The sequence below is a fragment of the Miscanthus floridulus genome, chromosome 8, assembly GCF_019320115.1.
Source record: "Miscanthus floridulus cultivar M001 chromosome 8, ASM1932011v1, whole genome shotgun sequence".
Classification (NCBI taxonomy): Eukaryota; Viridiplantae; Streptophyta; class Magnoliopsida; order Poales; family Poaceae; genus Miscanthus; species Miscanthus floridulus.
The window spans coordinates 34936663-34960008 of NC_089587.1; the positions used below are offsets into that span (position 1 = coordinate 34936663).

The window sequence follows — 23346 nt, forward strand, 5'->3', positions numbered from 1 at the left end:
ACACAATTGAAACACTTAAAACATATACTTGCAACATATGTATATAGCCATTGCAACATATCAACATATAGATGAAACACTTGGAAACAACTTCTGAAACACACCTGAAACAATGCATGGCGCCGCCGGCAACCCCATGGCCTACCGGGTGGGGAACTGCGGTAGCCAACAATCGACGCTCAGGTGTAGTGGAGAGGGAGGATGGCAACCGACAAAGCAGCTGGGCATGGTGAAGAACGCCGCATCGGAGTAGTCGTCGTGGACCACGCCGTGTCGGCTCGAAGAACTCAGTGGCGAGTGGTGAGTGGCGATGAGGAGACAGGAAAGCAGGCAGCGGTGCTCGGACGTGGTGCAGCATGCCGCTACATTTGCGGCCGCTGCGGTGCGGGCGTGGTGAGTTGGTTCAAGAATGAATGAGGATACAACAGTTGTTCGAGAAGGTGAGAGCAACGATTTTTTATTTTTATTTCTATGCGGATAACAGTGTTGTCTGCTGGGCCGTTTGGACGTCAAAGACCCATCAACATGCGTCCGGACCAGACGCCTCACCCACGGCATTATCCGGACCAAATGAACGCCCTACCCATAGCATTATCCTAAAACGTTTCTCAGCGAACGCAGCCTCGATGCAGTAAGCTAGGCATGAACTCATGGAGGCGGCAGACGGGCTGTGGTGTTACGTTCCCGATTTCTGACCGAATATATTCACACGATGCCGAATTAGAATTTCTCAAGACGGAATAAAAAAAGAATTTCTCAAGACGCGTTAGAGCTGGAACAGAGCGTTTCCGTCTAACAAGGCATCTGCATGCAGTGTTATTATTCGGAGTATATTTATTGGGTACACACATGTAATGCAATGCAAATGATAGTTCCTTGTTTCAACTGTGCTCATCAACGGTCAAACAGTAGTGCCCTTTTTTTTACTGATATATTAAGGCGTATATAGATGGAACAGATGACAACACAAGCATGAATCCTATCTAGGGCGGGCTATACAGGCATAACTTCAGTACATGATCTATGGAAACGCCCTAGCGGTCGCAGGCGCATATCTGGAACTTCCCTGAGACCATTTGTAGAGCGTTTCCGTTCTCAAGAGATGACTTCATGCTGCAGGGCCAGCTTGTTTGTGTTCAGCAAACAGCGTAGCCCCAGATTCCAGTCACGTAAAATATATACCTGCAATGAGTAGCGGTCAGCCTGTGAATCCAGTTTATGAAAAGGTAAGGCGCTCCTGGGCATGCTTCCTATTCACATGGCCTTATCATCAAAATTGTCAACTAAGCATCTTGCGTATGAGTCAGCTCAACTCCTGTGCAATTCATCAATGTAAGATGATAAAGTTAACCAAGGTGTACCTTTATTGTGGTTGCAGGAGTGAAACTTCTATCTCTTGTAAAGTCTTTCCCTTTGTTTCTAGCACATGGCGCCGCACAAATATTGAGGCTACCACACAGACTGACGAAAATATTGTGTAGAGAAGCTGTGGACCAAGTTGCTCCAGAAGACGCAAGAACAGCAAACTAACAAAGAAGTTCACGATCTGCCAAAGTTGCATTCAAGGATTGGATGTCAATGAGTAGATATTATTTAATTCTGAAAAAAGAACTCAAGAAACATGGATAAAACCATCTATAAAAAACAAGCACAAGTGAAGACCACTCTTGCTAGTTTGGACTTTAATTGTTAGGAGAAAAAAGTTTTTTCTTTAGCCCATAGTCACTAGTGACTACTGACTAGTTAGTTGATACTCATCTAACAACAAGAAACCCAAAGACCAAAACATTTTTTAGAGAGATTAAAGGCAAACTCTATCCTATACAGAGTACTTCTGGCATAAATCAAAATTATGAGTTGAAATTTCAAGTACCAGCACCAACTACAAACTTCCAAATTAACTTTCAATACTTTCATGTGGTATGTAGGCATGTAGCATATATAAAACTATGGAAATGGAATGTGGCAGATAATACTAACAAAAAAAGGAATGGCAGACAAAAGGTGCAGGAGGTGGGGGACACTCTTATGGTCTTATGAGAAAACATTAGCAGAATACATGCTGTGCCAATCTCCAACCATTTTGCACATTCAGGTTGATTAAACAGTTTGGCACCCTTATACGCCTTGTGACTAAAGCTGGGTTCCATCTAGCTGCTGTCAGCCTGTCACAACCTCTCCATTAATCAGTGCTATCAGCACTTAGGCATTTACCATCAATCAAAAATTTAACTGGATAAAGGTGGCAACAGCCTGATTTAAAAAATATTTCTGTGAAGGGCTTCAAACTCTATGAAATACAAGCCTAGACTATCCACACCTCAATCAAGAAACATTTCGACACAATAAGGCTCCTTTTCATTTCTGTGTTAGTTTATGAGTTTGCTCCCAAATCAACTAAACAAAAGGCTAGACATTTTAGAGATATATAATGTACAATTCTTCCATACTGGTATGCTTACTCTTTTCCATCTAACAATTCACATGCGTGCCTGATATCATGGCTCATGGAGTTCTTACCCAATGTACAGACATGCAGAGAGCCATAGCCTTAGCTCGGATTTTATTGGGGAAAATCTCAGGCAAAAGAAGTCCTGGGACTGGGCCTGCTCCTAGTGAAAATGACAAGACAAACCTGCGAAAATCCTAGTCGTAAGTAACTGGACCAAAAAAATGTACAATAGTTATACTCATAAAAAAGTCCACAATTGTCAAACAGAACAGGTGTGCTATGAACATAAAGGCAAATGACAGAATTTTAGCTTCTGGTATACAACTCAACCAATTCGAAAATAGTAAATACTAAATACATATGGAGAACTGCTATGCAGCTTAGGTGATACAGCATCATTAGGGAAAACAGATATCAAGAATGACAATGGAACACGTACAGTACCAATCTACTATGCTATTAGACAGATCAACCAGTAATTCAATCTCCTATACAGTAGCAATCAATAATGGAAGTAGTAGAGGTGTGGTCAAGACAACATCAAGCAAAATAAAAAATTAAAAACATGATCTGAACGTTTCATAGCCAATATAAAGTGGCTTCCATTTATTACCAGGTTTTATAAAGGCAGGACAGAACATAATCATCTAGGACAAATTAATGTAGAATGTTAGTATGAGGTACCAGAGGTAGATGTTTCAATTAGTTCAGTTCCATATGAAACACAGATAACTAAGCTACAAAATGTATCACGCTTGGAACTTACAACAGAATGCCACCAACTGAAAGATATACACTTGTAGAACCAAGATACTGACGGTTTGCTCCAACAACCTGAAGCCCCATTGCAAAAGCCTATACCAGTGAAGTGATGTCAGTGGTGCTCAACATATTTTTTGTTTTTTCAGTCTTTGCAATTTTTTGATAAAGAAAGTGCCATTTATCGTGGTTGCTTACCATCCCAAGGAAACTCCCTGAAAGAAGCACTTTTCTACCTAGCTTGTCCATTAGAAGCATTGCTACAATTGAGCCTGTAAGACAGCACACAAAAAATAAGTCATCTGATTAAATGAACATAATACCACTGTATAAGAACAACTTTGAGCGCACCTGATAGATTTGAAATCCCCATGCATATGTTGGCAAGGTTAGAGGGCACCCCCACACTTCTGAACACAGTTGATGAGAAATAGAACACAGAATTTATGCCGGATAACTGTTGTAAAGCAAAGAGCGTTGCGCCAATAAAAACAACTGTACCAAAAAAGGGACTCGTAATGAACAAACTTCACGGCCAGACTGAACTCAGGTTATTAGAAGTGCATAAATGCAACAAAAAGAATAACAGAATAGCTTGTACCATTAAAGTGGCGACCATAGAACAACTCTGAGTACCTCACACTTTCTCCATCATCTCCTCTTTCAGATCTAGAAAGTTCTGCCATGGCATATTTTACATGAAGGGGGCCTAGAAGCTTTTCAAATTGCATCTCTGCTTCACTTATTCTTCCACACTGCATACAAGAACAGGCCTCATCAAATCACTCTGGAGTCTGGAAGTTTCTCGAATATTTTTTTTTATCGAACACACAGGAGACTGTACAGGGTAATGTGTACTTAATACAGTCTACTTGTTATTTTTTGTTAGCTATCTGAGGTGTTAATTAGCATCAAACTTGCAGTTAGTGACTAAATACACTAGCATTTGTGTACACGTTGATCTCCATAAGGCAAGTTGGCCCCTCCTAGAAGTTGTTCCTAGCTACGCCACTGCTCAAGGGGTAAGGCTCGAACACAAGAACACACATACACAAACCACATATATCAATCCATACATACAGTCACTGGCAGAGCTTGACCAAAGGGCCAAGGCCCTCCCTAATTTTCCATATTGCTTTGAAGTTTTATACTTAATTATGCTTAAACACTGCTAACCTGGCTATTTTAGCACTAGTGGCCCCAACATTTATGTGAAGCTTCGCCACTGCATACAGTTAGTGGCTTTGACAATCAATATATCACATCATAGTCATTGTGAAGTATGCAGTACTAAATACTGAAGCAACATGAGAAATGAGGTTCGTCGACCCATGCCATTCATGTAACCCAACCATTTTCAACAGGTAAAAGAAAAACAGCAGCATCCATATGGGTGACCAAAGAAACAAACATGCATGTTTGACTTGATAAATCAGAAACATAGCATAGAAACCAAGCAATGTGAAAAAGCAGAAATACCTTATAGAGCCACTGGGGGCTCTCAGCACAAAACTCCATACCAAGAGCTTGTAAAGTCGCTGGGATAGTGGCAACCCAGAAACACACTCTCCACCTGCCAACGGCAATAATAACATTGGTACATATAAATTTCACAAATATTAACTTCAAAAGGCATGTAAAGGGCTAAAACAGAAAGCTTCTAACCATCTATCGATATCTTTGACAGGTGTACCAACTAGGAGTGATACTATAATTCCAAGGCAGGTTGCAATTTGAACAAAGCTACCATATGTACCCCTCACTGTAGGAGGAGAAACCTGCATTCCATCAGAGGTGGACATAGACAAAGAACCAGATGAAAATTATATCAGAATAGAAGGTAAACCATATGAGAACTTTATCAATAGTCATTTAAGAAAACATGATCTACATACCTCCGTTATATAAAGTGAAGCAACTGGTGGACCCAATCCCATCCCTGTTCCTACCAAAAATCTTCCAAGGAGCATACCCTCCAAACTATTGGTGAGAGCACTGCAATTGTATGGTATTGTTTTAGTTACTTCTCATCATTAGCAATATTCTTACTCTCGGGCTTCTATGAGTGGCCAAGGAGCTTTCACAGTGCCCACATGAAAATGTAACAGGTAAACTAAGTTTACCCCATATTTGGAAGAACTGCACGGTTCTTACAGGACCATTACATTATGTTACTTTACATCATTGTTCAGTTACTTTGTGTTAATAAGGAAAATTGTATTGTATCTTTGGCTGGGCGAGGAGCTTCCTGTGCTCACATGATACCACGACAAGTAGACTCCCACGTACCTCATATGAAGTAGCCTAACACAGCTGTCAGGACTATCATCATATTCATGGTTCATCTCCTAAATCTTAATAAAGTTAAATTGTAAAAAAAATCATAACGATTAGTTCATGGATTACTCAAGCAGTGCCTGTAAAAAAAAGAGGTAGATATTTGACCCACAATTCAATTTTTCAGCAATTCTACAGAAGCAACAATAGACCGGCAACCAGTCAGCAGGACACTAGTCCAAGAGACCAATTCACCAGCAAGGCAGTCACCAGATGGTACACCCAAGGTCCAAGTAGTAGTACTTAATTGTTTGACAAAAAAACAGACAACTTCCACTGACTCAACCAAAGAATAATGAATGCGAGCAAGTGGCAACTAAATACAACATTAAACCAATCAGAGACAGGATCTAGTGAAAGAGAAAGACAAATCAAGTGGTACATGATGTTACCTTATGGCAGCACCAATGATCATAGGCAGTGCACTGAGCTGGAACGCACGGCGTCGCCCAATCCCGTCGGCGATGGAGCCGCTGAAGAGGCACCCAACAAAAGCTCCTCCCAAGCAGATACTCACCACGAGCCCTGCACCCAACAGAAGCACAGGCACAACTTGAGTATAACAAGTAAATAAACTGACCAAAACCACCAGAACTAACTGAAGAAATGCCCACATACCTTCAGCAAGCGTGTTGCCGGCGAAGCCAAGGTCAGCGGAGATGCTCTCCAAGGGCTCGTTCACCACCCTGCGTCATCACCATCACGGCACCAAATGAGCACGAGTTTCAGATGAGGGCAACAGAGCCATCAGAAGTGCTGAAAACGTGGGCGGAAGGGCACGCACCCGGAGTGGTATCCAAAGAGGAACGAGGTGAGCGTGGCGACACAGACATGCGGCAAGGACATGCGCCACGACGGCCCCGCGCCGCCACCGCCGCTGCCGCTGTCCGTCATTCTCACTGCGGAAATGGAAATGGAAACGGAAACGGAAATGGGAAAAGGAAATGAGATGCAAATCTCACCATAAATTAACCAGTGGTAAGAGGAACGGGGAAAAACCGAGCAGGGTACGAACTTGGCGTCTCGACGTCGGGTTCCATGGCGGTTTCCCTGGACGGCACGCGCTTGTAGACGGAGGAGTCAAGCTTCCACCGCATCGCCGCTGATTCCACAGAGACCAATAAGCGATTAAGCGATTCGGCCGCAGAGCCAGTACAGCATGGGGAAAGGATTGGAGGGTTCGGGAATGAGGACCCGAGCGCGGGGGGAGAGAGAGATCTGGGCCGGTCCCAGGGGAGGAAGGTGAGCGACGTGGGGAGGAGGAGGGGGCCGGGCGTGTCGGTGTATTAATAGAGCGGCGGTTAAGTAAATTAATTGGGAGTAGGAGGCTTGTTTACCTGGCCATCGCGTGCGCCTGCATCAGATCGCGCGGGGGAGGCGACGTGTCCGCCGTGCGGTGCTGGTGCAGTGAGGGCGGAGGCGGCGCCGGATCTCGGGAGGACGGAGGGAGCCGAGGGATTGCTTCGGCGTTGGTTATTAGTCAGATGATGATTGATCCCGGGCGGGTGGGTTTGGCGAGGGAGCACGGAGACCGAGAGGAGGGTGGTGGAGCCGTGGAGGCCTGCCTGCCGAGCTGCCGGCGCGGAGATCGCGGGTGGGGAGGTGGGGGGAAGTGGAAGGGGAGCTCGGGGAGGCCGTGCCGTGATGAGGTCGTGCTGCCGGCCAACACGGGGGTGACACGCAGCCAGCCACCTTTGCTTTCGGAGGATACCACTGTCGGCTGTCGGTTGCTGCTGCAGCAAGAGGCAGGAGCGCACGGAGGAGGGAAGGACATTTGCGTGCTAGCCCTTGATATTATTAAATTTACTCGGAACAAAGAAAAAGCCTATACATAAGCCATTTCCGAACTTATTAGGTTATTCTAGAATGACATTCAAGTCTTTGATATTATTATTGAAATGCATTTTGGATTCTTAAACTTGTCTTAGATGCCATCTAGATCTCTCACATTCGAAATACCAATTTCAGTTTCTCACACTTTGATCTAGAGTGTCATCCAAGACATAGAAATTATCATAGGATGTCATCTACTGCCTCCGTCCCAAAAAAATATATAAATCTCGCTTTTCGAAATAAGATTGGTGTACCGTGTACGTGTAAAATTACGCATTTGCCCCTCCTCTATCATTCTATAATGTTTTTCTCATGGAGGGATAGAGTGGTAGTTTTTAGGTATTTTTAATAGGTGGGTCCCATTGAAAACTCTAACTCTAGAATTACTTTTTTTAGACTAGCACCATATTCGCTTGTTGGTTTCAGCCAGGCTTATTCAACCAGCCAATAGTGTTTTTCTCTCACAATAAACCAGCACCAGCCAGCCCAGAAACCAACCAGTGAACACGCCGTAGATTTGAAATGCAGGATTATATTCTTTTTGGGACGGAGGGAGTAGATCCAAACATATCTCGAACACCACTCCATGCCTTGACATGATATGCCATAGTGAATTTCAGTGGCTTAGATCTTGAGCTATGGGTCTCACGCGAGGATAATGTCAACATGTCAGATTCTAGTTCCAGAGCTCCATCCATATACTCTTTCTACCTTGCACTTTGAGATAGTTGATTATATATGTGCAGTCATTGTGGGATCTACTCCTAGAGAGTGAAGGAGAGGATTAGCTAAATTCAAGAGCAACACCATGTGAACAAATGATGTATTGTAAATAAAATTTCTTTTGTGGCAAGTACTCCGTACATAGATAGTACAAGTTTTACAAGAAGTTTTGGCTTTTTCCAGATTCATTTCTTTTGCTATGACTTAAACATATAAATATGTCTAGATGTATATATAGTAAAACTAATGTATTTAGAAAAGTTAAAAAGTTTTATAATTTGTAATAGAGAGAGTATAAAGTAGCTCCCGGGATTAGGACTATCCGAATCTCATCCATATATAACAAGCCCACAAAGGCCATAAAGGTCCAACTTAACATGCAACTAATTACAACATTGTGCAATTAATAAAAATAGGTTAAAACATAGATGTTCCCGCGTGCGTGCGGACCTTACGCGGCGCGGCTTGGTGGTGGCGGCGACGCGTGGCCGCGAATCGTTGTGCACGGCACACCCGGCCACCCGTCCCGCTCCGGCAACCGGATCCACCGATTTTTTTACTATTTGGCCCTTTTTTGAAAGTTTCTCACAAATGTCCCTGGCCGAAAGAATTCCGGAAATGGACCCTAGGCTCGGCGCCAGGGTGAATGGCGCCGAGCTCGGCGCCACCGTCACTGGGGCCGAGCTCCTGGGCACGCCTGCTAGGGGGCTCGGCGCCGTAGATCTTGGCGCCGAGCTCGGCGCCAGTCACTCTGGCGCCGAGCTTAGAAATATCTGCCGCCGCCGCCGCTCTGCCTTTCTTCTTCTCCCTCTCGCCCTAGCCTTCCCTGCCCGCGCCGTCGCCGCTCCAGCACCGCGCCGCGCCGCGCCCGCCCGCGCCGCCGCTGCTCCGGCCGCCGAGCCTGCACCCTCGCCGCGTCGCGTCATCTCTGCTGCTCCGGCGGCCGAGCCCGCGCCCTCGCCGCGCCGCGCCGCCGCTGCTCCCTCGCTCGAGCCCACAGCGCGCCGCCGTGCCCTCTCACCGTTGCCCGTGGTTGGCTGCAGCGCCGCGCCACCAAGTCCTCCACCACCGTCCTCGCCTTAGCCTCGCCTTGGTCTCCACCGGTGGCATCGGCCTCGCCCCGCCTTGCCCTCCTCCACCGCCGGCCTCGCCCCGCCTTGCCGCCGTCCACCGCCGGCGTGCCTCCCGCGCCCGTCGAGCCGGACTCGCCGCGTGGAGCACCGGGCACCCCACGGCCGCCGCACGCCACCTCTGTCGTCGCCCGCACCACCGTGGGCCCGGATCTTTGCCTTGACCTACGCCCGTCGTCCGCCGACCCGAAAAGGTAAAAATTATGAATATGCAATGTACCTATTTAGTTGGTGTTTGTTATTTACTAGTTACTGTGATGACTCAGTTAGTTGATTTAGTGAGATATATATGTAGATAGGTAGAAATATAGATACATTGGTAAATAGATATAGTTAGATAGCTACTTAGATATGTAGTTATATTTATAGTTAACTACATATGATCTAGCTATTTAGTGAGTACACTATAAATATATGCGTAGTTATTATCTTGATTACTTAGTTTGTAGTTAGAAAGTACTTGTTAGGTACTATCTATCGTCTAATTTGGACTAAAGGACATGTGTTTCGTTATGTTTTTGAAATAGATGGACAACCTAGTGACCATATATCATGGAGGCACGGTTGAAAGCGATCGATATGGATATGTTGAGTTTCTTGACATGCAAAGTGTGCCTGTGCTATTCAATGATAGACCTTCATTTAGTGAGATGGTTGCAAGGGCTCGGGAGGAGCTGCATTGCTTTGGAGATGATGACATTGCAGTTGATGGTGTACTGCACCTAGGTTGTCCTCCGAACATATTCAGACGAATGATCTCAATTGGTTGTGTGGATCAGTGGGAGAACTATGTGAGATTGGCTATGAAGAGTCAGCTGTAATGTTTGGACGTGGTTGTGCATCGGGTGTTAGTTGATCCAATCTCTCATGGGTTTACCCCAGTAATGGATCATTCGGCACACATCGACCCTCCCGCTCTAGAACCTTACCTGCATGTGCAGATTGTGCCTATGGTTTCTGATGCTCAATCTGCCCCCAATGCGGTATTTGGAGATGGTTGTCATACTCATGTTTTCGTGGCAGATCCTCCTTATGAGATTCCTTTGACACAGAATCATCCAAGTAAGTGTCTTAACCGCATGGTTTTTGGGAGCTTACCCCGTTCCTTACATCTATTTCTTTCATTCTTTTCTCATTTCTGTAATGATGTTGCAGGAGACATTCCTAAGAATATGGATGTGCCCCATGTTGCTGCGCAAGTGCACTTTGGAGATGGATTCCGTGACTCCAATAGTGTTGAAATTATGCATAATTCGGAGCCATATGAGATGGCTAGGGCTCTTGATTCTGATGATGATCGTCCTATTGGAGAGCTGACGGAGAGTGATGTTTTGATGATGAGGCGTATCTTTCCCAATCACCGTGATCCTAGAGTTCATGAGTTCAGTGATCTTGCTTATTCTGATCAGGCATTTGCAGAAGGACGTGATGATGAGCTCCTAGAAGCTCCTGAGGCCGGTCCTAACATGGTAATTGAGGAGGGAAGGGTGTTCAATGACCTCCCTACTTTGAAGAGGTGGTTGTAGGCTTTTGTAGTGATATGAAAGAGGCCTTACAGGATATTGCATTTATATGTGGAGCGCCATTACATAGTTGTGTATGACAAGGAAAACTGCCTATGGAGGGTTTGTGCAAGAAAGCAACAGGTGACTGGGAAATGGAAGATCACAAAAGTTATCGGGCCACATAATTGTGCTGACCATGAGCAGACACTGAGGCATCGGCAGTTGACATCTACCCTCATTGCCAAGCGGTTGATGGGAATTTTGCAGGGAGAACCCAACATGAAGGTGAGAACAATTATCAGGACCGTTGATGCGTTGTATGGAGGATATGTGATAACTTATGGTAAAGCATGGAGGGCTAAGCAGCGAGTGTGGAAGATGATATATGGGGACTGGGAGGATGGGTATGAGCAGCTGCCAGTTCTTTTCAATGCAATGAAAGCGGTGAATCCAGGCATGCATTATGAGTACATCCCAAAACCTAATGCATGGAAGGATGGGAGGCAGATATTTTTCGTGCCTTCTGGTGCTTCCCTTAGTGTGTCGAGGCCTTTAGGCACTGTCGTCCCGTCTTCTCCATTGATGGTATGTTCTTGATTGGCAAATACCAGGGCACACTTCTTATAGCCATATCCTATGACGTGAACAACAAGTTGGTTCCTTTCGCATTTGCTTTGGTTGAGAAGGAGAACAATGATAGTTGGGGATGGTTCTTGAGGCTAGTTCGGATACACGTGATTGGGCCTGGCAGGGAGGTTGGCGTCATATCTGATAGGCATCAGGGTATACTTAATACCGTGCGAGAGTAGTTAGAGGAGTATGCACCTTTGCACCATCGTTGGTGTACTCGACACCTTGCCGAGAATCTACTCTGGAAGGACGGTGTCAAGAAAAACTTTGATCTATTCTAGGAGGCTGGTCGATAGCTTGAGGACAAGTACTTTAGGGAAAAGTTGGAGCAGGTTAGAACCGCATCAAATGCATAAGGTAGACAATGGCTCATAGGTTTGATGAGGGATTTGGAGAAATAGACAAGAGCTCACGATGCCGGTGGCTGGAGGTACGAGTTTCAGTGCAGCAACATGGCAGAGTCATTCAATAAGTTGCTATTGGGGATACGTGGTATGCCTGTGAATGCAATTGTTCAATTCACCTTTTATAAGCTTATTGCCTGGTTCAACGATAGACACACACATGCATTGTAGTTGAGGAGTGATGGAGAGATATGGGCTCCGAAACCAAAGGCACACCTAGAGAAGGCAAGAGAAAGGGCTGGCACACATGAGGTTGCATGCTTTGACCACGCCACAGAGACTTATCAGGTCGAGCATAGGGGCGGTACAATGTCCGACGGCGAGGTCCGAGAGTCGAGGATACATGTGGTTGTCCTCCAAGATTTTAAGTGCACTTATGGTAAACCAAGGCAATACCACTTTGTATGTTCTCATTTGGTGGCAGCAGCTAGGCATCGCAACTATAATATCGAGAGGAGGATACCTCACGAGTTCAGTGTCAACACGCTTGTAAACACATGGAGCCCCCGCTTCGTGCCTTTCCGGGACCCTAGAAAGTGGCCTCCATATGATGGGCCGAAGTACATTACGGATCCAGCTTACCATTGGAACAAGCATGGATCAAGACAGAGGACGAGGCATAGGATGGTTATGGATCAGATACCCGGAAGAACTAGGTGTGGGAGAGGAACTCCATTTGTTACTGAGTAGTACGAGTGCGGCAAGTGCGGTAGACTTGGCCACAACTCACGAAGTTGCCGTTGGCAGATTAGTGAGGTAGGACTATTGGTTTATAGTATTATTTTATATTTGTCTTATTCATATATTTAATTATGCATGTCTCAATTTATGCTTATATTTGTGTCAATTACTTATACATTTATGAGTTCATGTTTCATTGTACATTGCAATTCTAATTCATTCACTTTTTTGTAGGATGGAGCAATTCCACCTCCTTGACCCGACGTACGAGGAGACCCACCGATGACGTCTCGTTGCGCTAGGGTAGGTAATAATCTATAAGTTTTATTCGTACATGTGTTCGTGAAGTAACATGTGACTATGTTTTATTCGATGTAGGACCTTCCGCACCTTCGTTCTAGGACCCACAGTGGGTTCTTGGACATTCGGTACGACAATAAGTACACTCCTTTCCTGCAAAGAGCTGGCTTGGATATCATCTCCTTTTAGGTTCATCGTGGGTTGCCCAAGTTCAACTCAGCGGCGATAACTGCGTTGGTAGACAGGTATTAAAGTGAATCATTGCCTCCATTCATGGCCATTTGTTCATGCGATTGACTTTTTGACAAGTAATCTTGCTTGGTCTTAAATATAGGTGGCGGTCGGAGACTCACAGCTTCCACCTACCTTTCGGGGAGATGACAGTCTTGCTTCAGGACTGTCAGAAGATGCTAGGCCTAAGGATTCATGGGAACCCAGTCACCGGGCAGTGCAGGTCAGAGGGTTGGAGAGCACGAGTGGAGGCCTTCCTTGGGCGTGAGCTTGGCGAGCAAGGGGCTCGCACTTCTAGAGTTCCCATCTCATGGCTACGTGCAGAGTTCGCACAGTGCCCCGAGGAGGCAGATGCGGAGATGGTTGGGTACTACTGCCGGGCGTGGATCCTACACCTTTTTGCTTGCGTTCTCTTTCCTGACACCATGGGTGACAATGCGTCCTGGATGTGGATCCACTGCCTCAGTGACTGGGACCAGGCGGGTCAGTACAACTGGGGCTCTGCAGTCTTGTGTTTTCTATATCGGCAGTTGTGCGAGGGGTGTCGTCGGTCTACGGCGAACCCGTCACTTGGTGGATGCGTGTACCTGTTATAGCTATGGATGTAGGCTCATTTTCTAGTTGGTCATCCAGAGGTTCTAGCTTGTCGTGAGTGGTTCCAAGGTCAGCCTCCAAGTCGTCAGCCGATGTGGGCGTACCTTTGGGACCAGGTCAGGGTTTCGCACATGAGGATAGACCAGGCGTACATTGAGTACACGAACGAGCTAGATTCACTAACGACGTCTAGTGTAAGTAAATTTTATTTTCTATGCTGCTTTGAAAAGGATTAGTATACCATCTAACATCTTATTTGGACATATTGCAGGTGGAGTGGGAGCCGTATGGTGGAGAGGACACACTTCCTTTTCAGCTGAGCAACGTCTGTGGGGCCGACGACTACTTCTATAGGATGAGGTGCCCTCTAATCTGCTTCTATGCTATCGAGTACCACCTGCCAGATAGGGTTGCACGCCAATTTAGAGTGAGACAGCTTTGGCCTATGCCTCTGTTCTCGACTGGCGTTGACTTACACAAGTAAGTGTTTTGATATTTCAAATGTCTCATGATGATGGTCCATTTCTTATAATATGGTGCCACGTACGTGGATTAATGTAACGATGACATACATGCAGGTTGGATCGTTAGAGGAACAAGAAGATTTTTGACTGGAAGAGGCACCACCAGTCCTACATTGAGGAATGGGAGGAGATACACGACAACGTGGATGACAACAACGAGCCGCACACGAACCGTGAGTTCAGGCGGTACCAAGCTTGGTACCAGCGTTTGACACGGTGCAGGCTCAGGCTACAGTGGACCGAAACTGACTACGCCGACATCGAGTCCTCCGACGATGAAGACACGGCGTATGACCAGTCCACTCGTGTAGGGAGGCAGGTGGAGGCAGGACCGATCTTGGACAGAGTGGTAACCCAATCGCCTTATTTTGTTACGTTGAGTTACATAACAATACATTAGGCGTTCTTGGACCGACATTAGGAGTTATCTATTGTAGTTATTGCAACCTTCGAGCCATATAACCCTTATAATAAGTTACATTCTTGTACAAAAGAAAACAAAACTAAATGCTATCTGTTCAGAAGTCTTATTATTGAGAACTTTGTTGCAGGGCAATACACTGAAATGCTCAGTTGAAGAGATCGAGCGTGTTCGGCCGAGAGTCAATGACGACTACATACTTGGCTTCCTAGACGTAAGATTTAAAATATTCTTTCAAACATATCATTAATACGTTATATTCTTTCAGTTAACATAGTTTTGTACAACAGAGGCTGTCACATCGTCTACACCGTGCGGCTGGTTGTTGTGGTTGCAGGACATCTACTACCTATAGGACCGTATCTTCTATCTAGAAAGGGAAGTTAGCAGCGGTTACAAGGACGACGAACAGAACGACAACAACAATGGTGCCGATTCACAGGAGGCACTCTGCAATGATCCATATTGCACCTGCCCTAACCACAAGAAGAAGGGGCCTCCCCCGTCAGCCCCGCCACCACCACCAACAACAACGGGAGGCTACTATGGAGAAGGTGCAACACAATTTGCTATGTGGCCACACTACTAGGATGACTTTATCTTTTTCACATGTACCCAGGTTTAATTACCTAAGGCATGTTAAGTTTAATTACCTAAGGCATGTTAGATTTAGTCAAAGAAAACTCTGTACCCAGGTTCGATACATGTAGTCACATGCCATTTAATGTGTTTCGTGTGTTGATTTATATAATATCGTACATCGTTAAGTGTTTTTGCAGCACATATTCAAATTTAAATACGTCTGTATCATTAAGCGGAATATTAAGACCATTGATAATGAAAACAACCACATAATAAAAAGTTTGATAATATGCTACATTACACAACATATTAATACTACAACTACGTGCCGGCAGTAGACATAGGGGCAAATGCACTTCCAAATCCTCAGTATGAAACGTACTGAGTAAGCAACTCATCATCCGAGTACCAGTCCTCTACTACAACCCTGTTGCTGTAGCTAGGCTCAACTGCGTTGCTCTGACCTGCCTGTCGCTTGTAGTAAGCGACCTCCGCTTCATCTGCGGCCGCTGTGGCCTGAGTAAAGAACGCGTCGTCATCCTCCTCTGCCTGTAAGCCCGCCTCTGCTAGAGCGATGAGCTCGCTCAGTCTGCCAGTGTTGTCGTCAGCCTCCTGCGCCTGAATACCCACCTCTACTAGAGCGATGAGCTCGCTCAGTCTATCAGTGTCGTCCTCAGCCTCCTGCGCCTGTATGCCCACCTCTGCTAGAGCAATGAGCTCACTCAGTCTGCTAGTGTCATCCTCATCCTCGTCTCCGTCATCGCACAACACAATCGGTGATTAAACGATACGACCAGCTCGTGATCTATGCCATCTAACTTCTTCTCCTCATACCTTGCACGAGCTACCTCTGCAGCATATTCCCCGCTGCAACCAATCCTTTCATGTATAAAATGCAATCAGTTAGTAACGTGATTATATTACATTTAAAACAAGGCAACGAAAAAAGGTTTTCAAGCACTCACTGCACATAATGTAGCAACATGCTCGTTCAAGACCTACATCTGTACTCTTGTCTCCTCCCTTGCCTCATTCCTTGCCCTCTCCTCCTCTAACATCGTTCGCCTCTCCGATCCCCATTTGTTAAGACCAACATCGATCGGGTTACAAATACCACGCTGTCTAGCAAACTCACGCATCTTTTCTTTGTGATGTTTAACGAATAGGTTAACGTAGTCAGGTCCATATCCCCTCTTCCATGCAATTAGTTGCCTCTTCTTCAGTTCATCTAAGAACTTAGCTTGACCATCATAACATTCCCAACGACATTTCCTAGTGCTCTGTTCAAAAGAAATATTATATCATATATGTCTTAGCAAAACAAACAAAATACGATTTCATGTTTACCAGAAAAATAACAAACCTCATCATACTCAATCATATGGCCGCAATAATGGCCTATTCCAAGCTCCGAAGGGACTAGGCCATAGTTGGATTTTACACCATATTCGCACATGATAGGAGGTGCTCTATAGATTACCCGTTCTTTCTTCTTTTTCTTAACCCTCCGCGGTTCTTCCGGCCATTGGTTCTTAGGACCATACAACCACTCCTTGAAACGACACTTCGCCATTGAATACACCTAAACAATGAGACATTAGTACATGAACACATATAGCTCAAGATTTTAACACATACACTTTGCACTTACTTCATGCTTGTTTGGACACACAAACTCCAACGTATTCTCAGGGTTTATCACAGCTCGATCTCCGCAATCGCACAGAGAAGGTTCCTCGAGTCGTCTAACTGCGGCTAGGTGCTTCTCCTTAGCCGACATTGCCGGAGGGTTAGGGGGGGGGTGGAACCCACCGCTTGAAGTGCTCACGTGGATGTCTCCCTCTAAACCAATCATCAAAAAAGAGGTACCTAGGATCAAACTTGTCTGCACCATCGATCCACTGAAAGCAAAAGCACCTCTCATGGTCCTACACAATGAGATTCCAATAAAATATTAGTACCATACTTAAACAAATAAAGAAAAATGATAGTACAAACAATTTCTTATATTAAACCGACTACATGTGTAGAAGCAACGCGTGGCTGTGTCCGGATGTTTCGATTGAAAAACATAGGCCGGGAAACCACAGTCACAGTTAGGGACAGGAAGGTTAGAAGGGACGGGGGCATCTTTGCTAGACGCGTCGGGGTATAATTCTCGAGGATGACCCCGTTTTCGCCAAAATTCCTCTCGAAATATTTCTTGCATCTAACAAAAAGGATGTAATTTAACAAACATAAATAAAAACATCACAATAAAATATCAATGAGAACCATAACTACAATACAACCAATTTCATTCTAAGAACCAAAACCAGTTAACATTATATCCTAAACCTAGTGTTTCTCATTTCATCCACAACAATGAACCCATAACATAACTACATACGGCTTGGTTTGCTAGCTTTTTTCACACCTTGGAATCAACCTACGGTTGTATAGTACATATATTGAGGGATACAATAAAACCCTAAGTGATGACGATTCTTAGGTTGAAAATCCGACTAATATGTACTAAATCGATACGAAAAAAACAAGGAGGTGAGCGAGTATACCTTGCTCTCGAAGATCTACGGATCAAATCAAGGTTTTCAAGGTCCAATATGTCGATTCGTGAGGTATGGTGAAGTGGGGAGAGAAAAACCCGAGAGGGAGAAAGAAGAGGAAGAACGCTCGGGGAAGAAGGTTAGGTTGGGGTTAAATGCAGGGGGCTCGGCACCAGTCACTCTGGCGCCGAGCCCCCTAGCAGGTCATTTCCCCGTGCCCAGGAGCTCGGCGCCAGTGACGGTGGCGCCGAGCACAGCGCCATTCACCCTGGCGCCGAGCCCAGGGTCCATTTTCGGAATTCTTTCCACCAGGGGTCTATTTGTGAGAAACTTTTAAAAAAGGGCCAAATAGTAAAAAATTCGGCCAGATCCACCGGGCTCTGTACGTGGCGCATCCGAGTGCTCGGAGCCAGGACCGTCAGGGTTATTCAGAGGGTGATTGGTTTCCCTGCTCACGCCGTCCGGAGCCCCATCTGGTACCGAGTGGTGCACTGTGGTCATATTTGGTTCCCCTCCTCGCACGTTTTGTCTGTTTTGTTCCATTCATCTGCCCCCTCCATCTCACACGCATACATCTTCTCAATTTCACCTTCCCTAGCAAGCCGGAATGGCCTCATACATGCATGGTGCAGGGGCTCATGTGTCAGACACTCAAAACTTTGATGCATGAGTGCAACCAAACACGATCTCGTTTCGTACTGGACCAACAACAAAGACAACCAAACATAAAAAGTGCATAGTCTTGTCATGGCCGGAAAGAGCCTTGACAGTCACTCCATCTCGGCTCGCTAACCCTTGAGCAACCAATCACCCCCTCAGTGTTCCTTCTTCTTTTTTTCCAGTTCTGGTGGTATGTCTTTTTCGCACGGCACGGTCTACCCCCTGTTGGACTGTTGAACGGTGCACGTTTGGTCCCTGCGCGCGAGAAGGGTCTCCACTTGTCTCGTGGGGGCCATGCGAGGAACGTGTTTGTGCGACTCACAAGTCACACCATCACCTTTGCGTCCTTGTGCGTTTGGCGCACTCTATCAAATCGTTTGTGGGATCCTATGGAGTGTATATGGTTTTTTAAAAAAACAAAGTAATCAGAGTGCGATTGTTTATGGTTGTTTCTATTTATAATATCAAATGTGATGATTATTTCTGCTTCCTCTATTTAACGTTTTAAGATTTTGAACCAGCAAAATCAGATCCCTTTCACCGGTGCTACTTTCTTTGGGCGGGAGTTGCCGACGCGCGAAGGAGCAAGGACAGGATGCCAAGGGACAGGGAAAGCCTGGAAACTGAATCAGGCCAGGGGGAGACGAGGTACGAGGGAAGATCAGTTGCACTATTTAGGGCCACTCGTCTTCGAGGCTCCAGCACGCTCCACCATTGCATCGTATAACTGTCGGCCATTCTGTGCCATAGCATCGGTTGTGAATACCGTGGTATCGAAAAACAAACTTGTTTAACTGGGTGAATTGACGAACTCACGAATATCACAGGGAAGAAGTGGACTTGTCCTTCGGGCTTTGTTTGGGTCTCCTTGAAGTAAACCAAGATAGGAAATTGTGGCCACCATAGTTCCCAATTTACAAACGTTGAATACCTACGCATGTCTTGGATTATTAGATTGTGAACCTCTTATCATGATAAAGAAAACTGACAGGACTTAGAAGGATTAACAGGTCTGCGTACTTCCAACGGTTCTTGCCGCCGACAAATACATTTTCACCTGACTCCTGCAGCTGGTCTCCAACTTTCACCTCCTATATGACACAAACTTATTAATGAACATTATGAAAAAAAGGGTATTTACAGCATTACATATGCAAACAACCAAATATTGAGTTCAGATAATGGACTCCTCATCATCTAGTTCTTTTTAAGGAAAAGGCAGGAGCTCTGCCACTCAATGTAGAGAATGAAGCTGTGAAGCACAAACAGTTGGGAAGAGGCCACGATGCACTACACCATCCTGTGAAGGGCAGCGCTAAGCAGCCCCTTTAACACAACGGATGTGGTAGTGCCAGGGTCCAAGGAACAACCACATGGTACACAAATTGGTTCATCTACTTTTTCTCCCCCAAAAAACATTCTGTGCATGTACTCTCATCATGCAATCCAGCAAACAGTTCTAGAAGCATTTTCATGAATTGACTGGCATGCTCTCTGATGTTAAGTTTACTCTCAAGAAAAGTAAAGGGTACGAACCAGGGCCTCATTATCAAAGACGGACCTCACTCTTGTAGTCTGCAGAGAAAGAATGCAGCAAGGCAGACATTAGAAAAGGACTGAATCATAGTTAAAACACAGACACAGAGGACTTAGGATACATCAATTTCCTTTCATTGATCTTTAAGAGTGATACAATCAGGGTTGCTAAGTTGAATAAATATGTTGCTTAGCAGGAATGAGAAACACCTCAACATCTGCACAAATAATAGAAAAAAAATAGATCTTCAGTAGAGAATTGGGTTTGAACTGAAATGTTGTAATATATGCCCTCGAAAACAGCACTATTTATATGATCCATTATTTAACTTGCAGATGCTCTTCTAGAAAAGAGTAGAATTCTCTGATAATGTCATCCTCTGGTTTAAATTTTTACAAAGAGTTGGCCTACAGAGCGTTGCACCACAGAATGGGGACGAATGCCTTGTGGACTGGTGGGATAAAATCATTGATGGAGTGAGAGAACCACTTAAGAAAAGTCTTCGAGGGTTGGTCACCTAATCTAGCTAGAGTGCTTATGCTCGCTAGTGAGGATCTCCATATTTGGAGTTTTGCCGGGGCTAGAGGCATTTCATTCCTCCTTGCCCTCATGCCGATGCTGAACTGAGTTTTGTTAGGTCGAGGTTGTTTTTACTTAGGGTGAAGGCGCCACTGTTGCATGTAGCTCTCTCTAGAGCGAGTGTGTGTGAGTTGGTTTGTGTGGGTTCTCACCCTTTTTTTCTCTTCTTAGTCTAATGATACACAACTCTCCCACATGTTCGAGAAAAAAGATAATATGTCATCCAATATTTATATGCTCCATGAGCTAACTTGCAGATGCTATTGCAGAAAAGAATAGAATCCTCTAATGATATGTAATAATCATCGACTCAAACAGATGTTTTGAACTCCAAAAGCAGCCTGTTTAGGGTATGCTGACCTGGAACAAAAGAAGAAGCCCCAGCAGTCCTACAGGTGCAGCAGCTAGAAGATTGTCTGCATATGCAAAACCACTAGCAATCCCTGCATATGGACAATAGCTGTTATAAAATACCTTAATAACCATGATAAACACTTGCCATCTTCTTCTATCGATGTAAAAGTACATGCTAAGAGATGTTCTACTTACTAACTTTAGAGCTCACCAAGTATAGCAATTGGTAACCTATAGTCAGGGTCCAGGACAACTGTTTCTCTGGCCGTTGACTTCCTTCCAAGCTAGAAAGGATACCCGATCAAAAAGTTGCGAATTAAATTCACTTGTAAAGATTGATCTTGTAACACATTTTCTATGTAGCAAACTTGCAATGAAGTCATGGTGAAAATTTAGTTTTCCAGAACCCTTTATAAGAACACTTGTGTAATATGACCATGTGAAATTAGTTTAATCAACAGGTGTGGCATGGGTTTGTACGAATCCAAGGTTTGAAAAGGAGACGAGAAAAATGCATGTCAGGTTAAGCATATTATAGAGTACATAGACGACCAGTAAGAGCAAGAGAATATGCAGAGTTAAGATAAGCTCAAAATTTCCATTTTCTCCTTTGAATTTTGTAATGCACAGATCATCACTCATTTCCTTTGCTTTTATAATATACTGCTAATAACAAGAAATTAACCATTAAGTGAACATGCCTAGCACTTTCGTGTCACTGAACAACCTAGATCATGCAAATGACATTTTATAAAGCAAAACACACTAGAAATGGAGGCTTCACTAAGAATTTTGCTGACCAATCACAGATACTATTGCCATTCGTCGCTGTTGCTTCCGGTCACGAACCCTACTCATGTAGCCCTTGCCTAGCACATTTATAGTGCTCAGTGATATACTAGCCGAAGCCGCTCCGTACGGAATCACATCTCTAGCTGCAGGATTCAAAACAAACCAAATCATAAGCTGGAACTGCATCCCAATCGAAATTATTTTTTCTCTGCTAACCAATTACAGCTTCCTTTTTAACTAAAACCAATTACGACTTCTCTCACAGCACTAATCCTCAAGACTCGATGGACACAGCAGATGCATAAGATATGCAGGCTTTTGCCGGAAATGATAGCCACCGCTACTACTATGCACTATGCTATGCTGAACAAATTGCGCGAACTTAGCACATATTCATCAGTACCCAAAGGGAGCATGCCATTTGTTGCGTAGCTAAATCAGCCGGGGTCCGGGGACTCTGAAGCTGAAATTCCGTCTCCGCTGGAAACAGTACCAGGACGGCGAGGCGAGGGGCGGATCGGGTGAGAGTGAGAGAGGAGACCGTGGAGGGAAGGAGCAGTTTACCTCTGGCCGGAGCTCCGAGGAGGAGGGGAGAGGATAACGAAAGAGTGGTAGCCATGGCTCCGCCGGCTTCTGCTCTCCGCCCTCTTCGGGCTACGGCTCCGCGATTGTGCCCTCCTCCTGCCCGGCACGGCGGCACCAAGCCGCAAGCGCTGTCCGTGTGCCGCCCCTGGTTTGCCACGTGCACCGCCCGGGCTAGGCTGTGTTTGTGGGCCGGATCACGTCTTCCTTTAGGTTTCGGTGGGCTAACGGCTAACTGCCCGGTGACTTGGCTCTATTATTTCTCCCGGGAGGCCTGGATACTGCAGGTCCATATTTTCCCTTTTTATTTTAACTAGCAAACATGACCTACATTGTAATGCGATAAAAATTATTAAACATTCATAGAAAATGAGAACCAGGATGCTGTGAGGACAATGTCGTCGACGTAAAGCAACAGGTAAGCAACACTGGTGCCCTCCTTGAACACAAACAGAGAAGTATCTGACACTGAAGCGACGAAGCCCAAGGTCCGAATGAAGGTAGCGAATCGCCGGTGACATGCCCGGGGTGCCTGCTTGAGCCCATACAAAGATTTCTGTAACAAGCAGACATGGTCAGGTGCAGCCGGGTCGACAAATCCAGGTGGCTGCTGGCAGTAAACAGTCTCATTCAGGTGACCATGAAGAAAGACGTTCTTGACATCCAACTGATGAATTGGCCAGGCACGAGACGCAGCAATGCTGAGAACAACCTGAATCGTTGCTGGCTTAACAACTGGACTGAAAGTCTCTTCGTAGTCAATGCCATACTGCTGAGAAAATCCTCGAACAACCCACCAAGCTTTGTGACAAGCAAGAGAGCCATCAGAGTGATACTTATGCTTGAAAATCCACTTGCCGGAGACAATGTTGGCATGAGGAGGCCGTGGTACGAGTCGCCAAGTGCCATTGTCAACAAGTGCCTTGTATTCGTCCACCATTGCGGCCCGCCAATTTGGATCAGCAAGGGCGCTGTGATAATTGGCAGGAAGCGATGAGGCATGCGTGGCGAAGTAAGTCAGGCGTTCCGGCGGAGGCGGGAGCGTTCCAGTCTGTTGCCGTGTCACACGGCGCAATGGAGCAGCAGGGACCGGCTCAGGTGCGTGAGCCGGCTGAGGCGCCGGTGGAGCCGGTGGAGGAGGCGCGACCTGTGCCTGGGGCACAGATGACGGTCGAGGGCGCCGGCTGTAC

General features: G+C 45.5%; 2 protein-coding genes across 5 annotated transcripts; both read right to left on the bottom strand.

Annotated features, from left to right (window-relative positions):
- Positions 1-791: 791 nt before the first annotated feature.
- LOC136476156 (probable plastidic glucose transporter 2) lies at positions 792-7365 on the bottom strand. Of its 2 annotated transcripts, XM_066473876.1 has the most exons (15): positions 6886-7365; positions 6564-6650; positions 6333-6447; positions 6167-6234; positions 5941-6073; positions 5107-5206; positions 4877-4989; positions 4691-4784; positions 3813-3966; positions 3563-3706; positions 3410-3483; positions 3219-3307; positions 2521-2635; positions 1362-1546; positions 792-1182 (listed from the first exon to the last, which is right to left on the bottom strand). In XM_066473876.1, exons 2-14 carry the CDS (start codon positions 6643-6645, stop codon positions 1364-1366), a joined length of 1464 nt encoding a protein of 487 aa, XP_066329973.1. In that variant the 5' UTR covers positions 6646-6650; positions 6886-7365; the 3' UTR covers positions 792-1182; positions 1362-1363. The 2 variants fall into 2 exon arrangements, with proteins under 2 accessions (XP_066329973.1, XP_066329975.1); XM_066473878.1 differs by lacking the exon at positions 6886-7365 and having other exon boundaries at positions 6564-6795.
- Positions 7366-15407: 8042 nt separating this feature from the next.
- On the bottom strand, positions 15408-22294 carry LOC136476163 (uncharacterized). 3 transcript variants are annotated; one of them, XR_010763439.1, is made up of 11 exons: positions 22139-22294; positions 21596-21717; positions 20994-21066; positions 20789-20871; positions 19849-19887; positions 19333-19403; positions 19129-19243; positions 16758-17034; positions 16470-16688; positions 16072-16386; positions 15413-15985 (listed from the first exon to the last, which is right to left on the bottom strand). XR_010763439.1 is itself a non-coding variant. In XM_066473890.1 (8 exons), the coding sequence occupies exons 1-8, from the start codon at positions 22191-22193 to the stop codon at positions 18983-18985; spliced, it is 627 nt and encodes a 208-aa protein (XP_066329987.1). In that variant the 5' UTR covers positions 22194-22294; the 3' UTR covers positions 18553-18982. The 3 variants fall into 3 exon arrangements, 1 of the variants encoding a protein (XP_066329987.1); XR_010763440.1 differs by lacking the exon at positions 20994-21066 and having other exon boundaries at positions 15408-15985; positions 21583-21717; XM_066473890.1 differs by lacking the exons at positions 15413-15985; positions 16072-16386; positions 16470-16688; positions 16758-17034 and adding an exon at positions 18553-19051.
- Positions 22295-23346: the final 1052 nt, after the last annotated feature.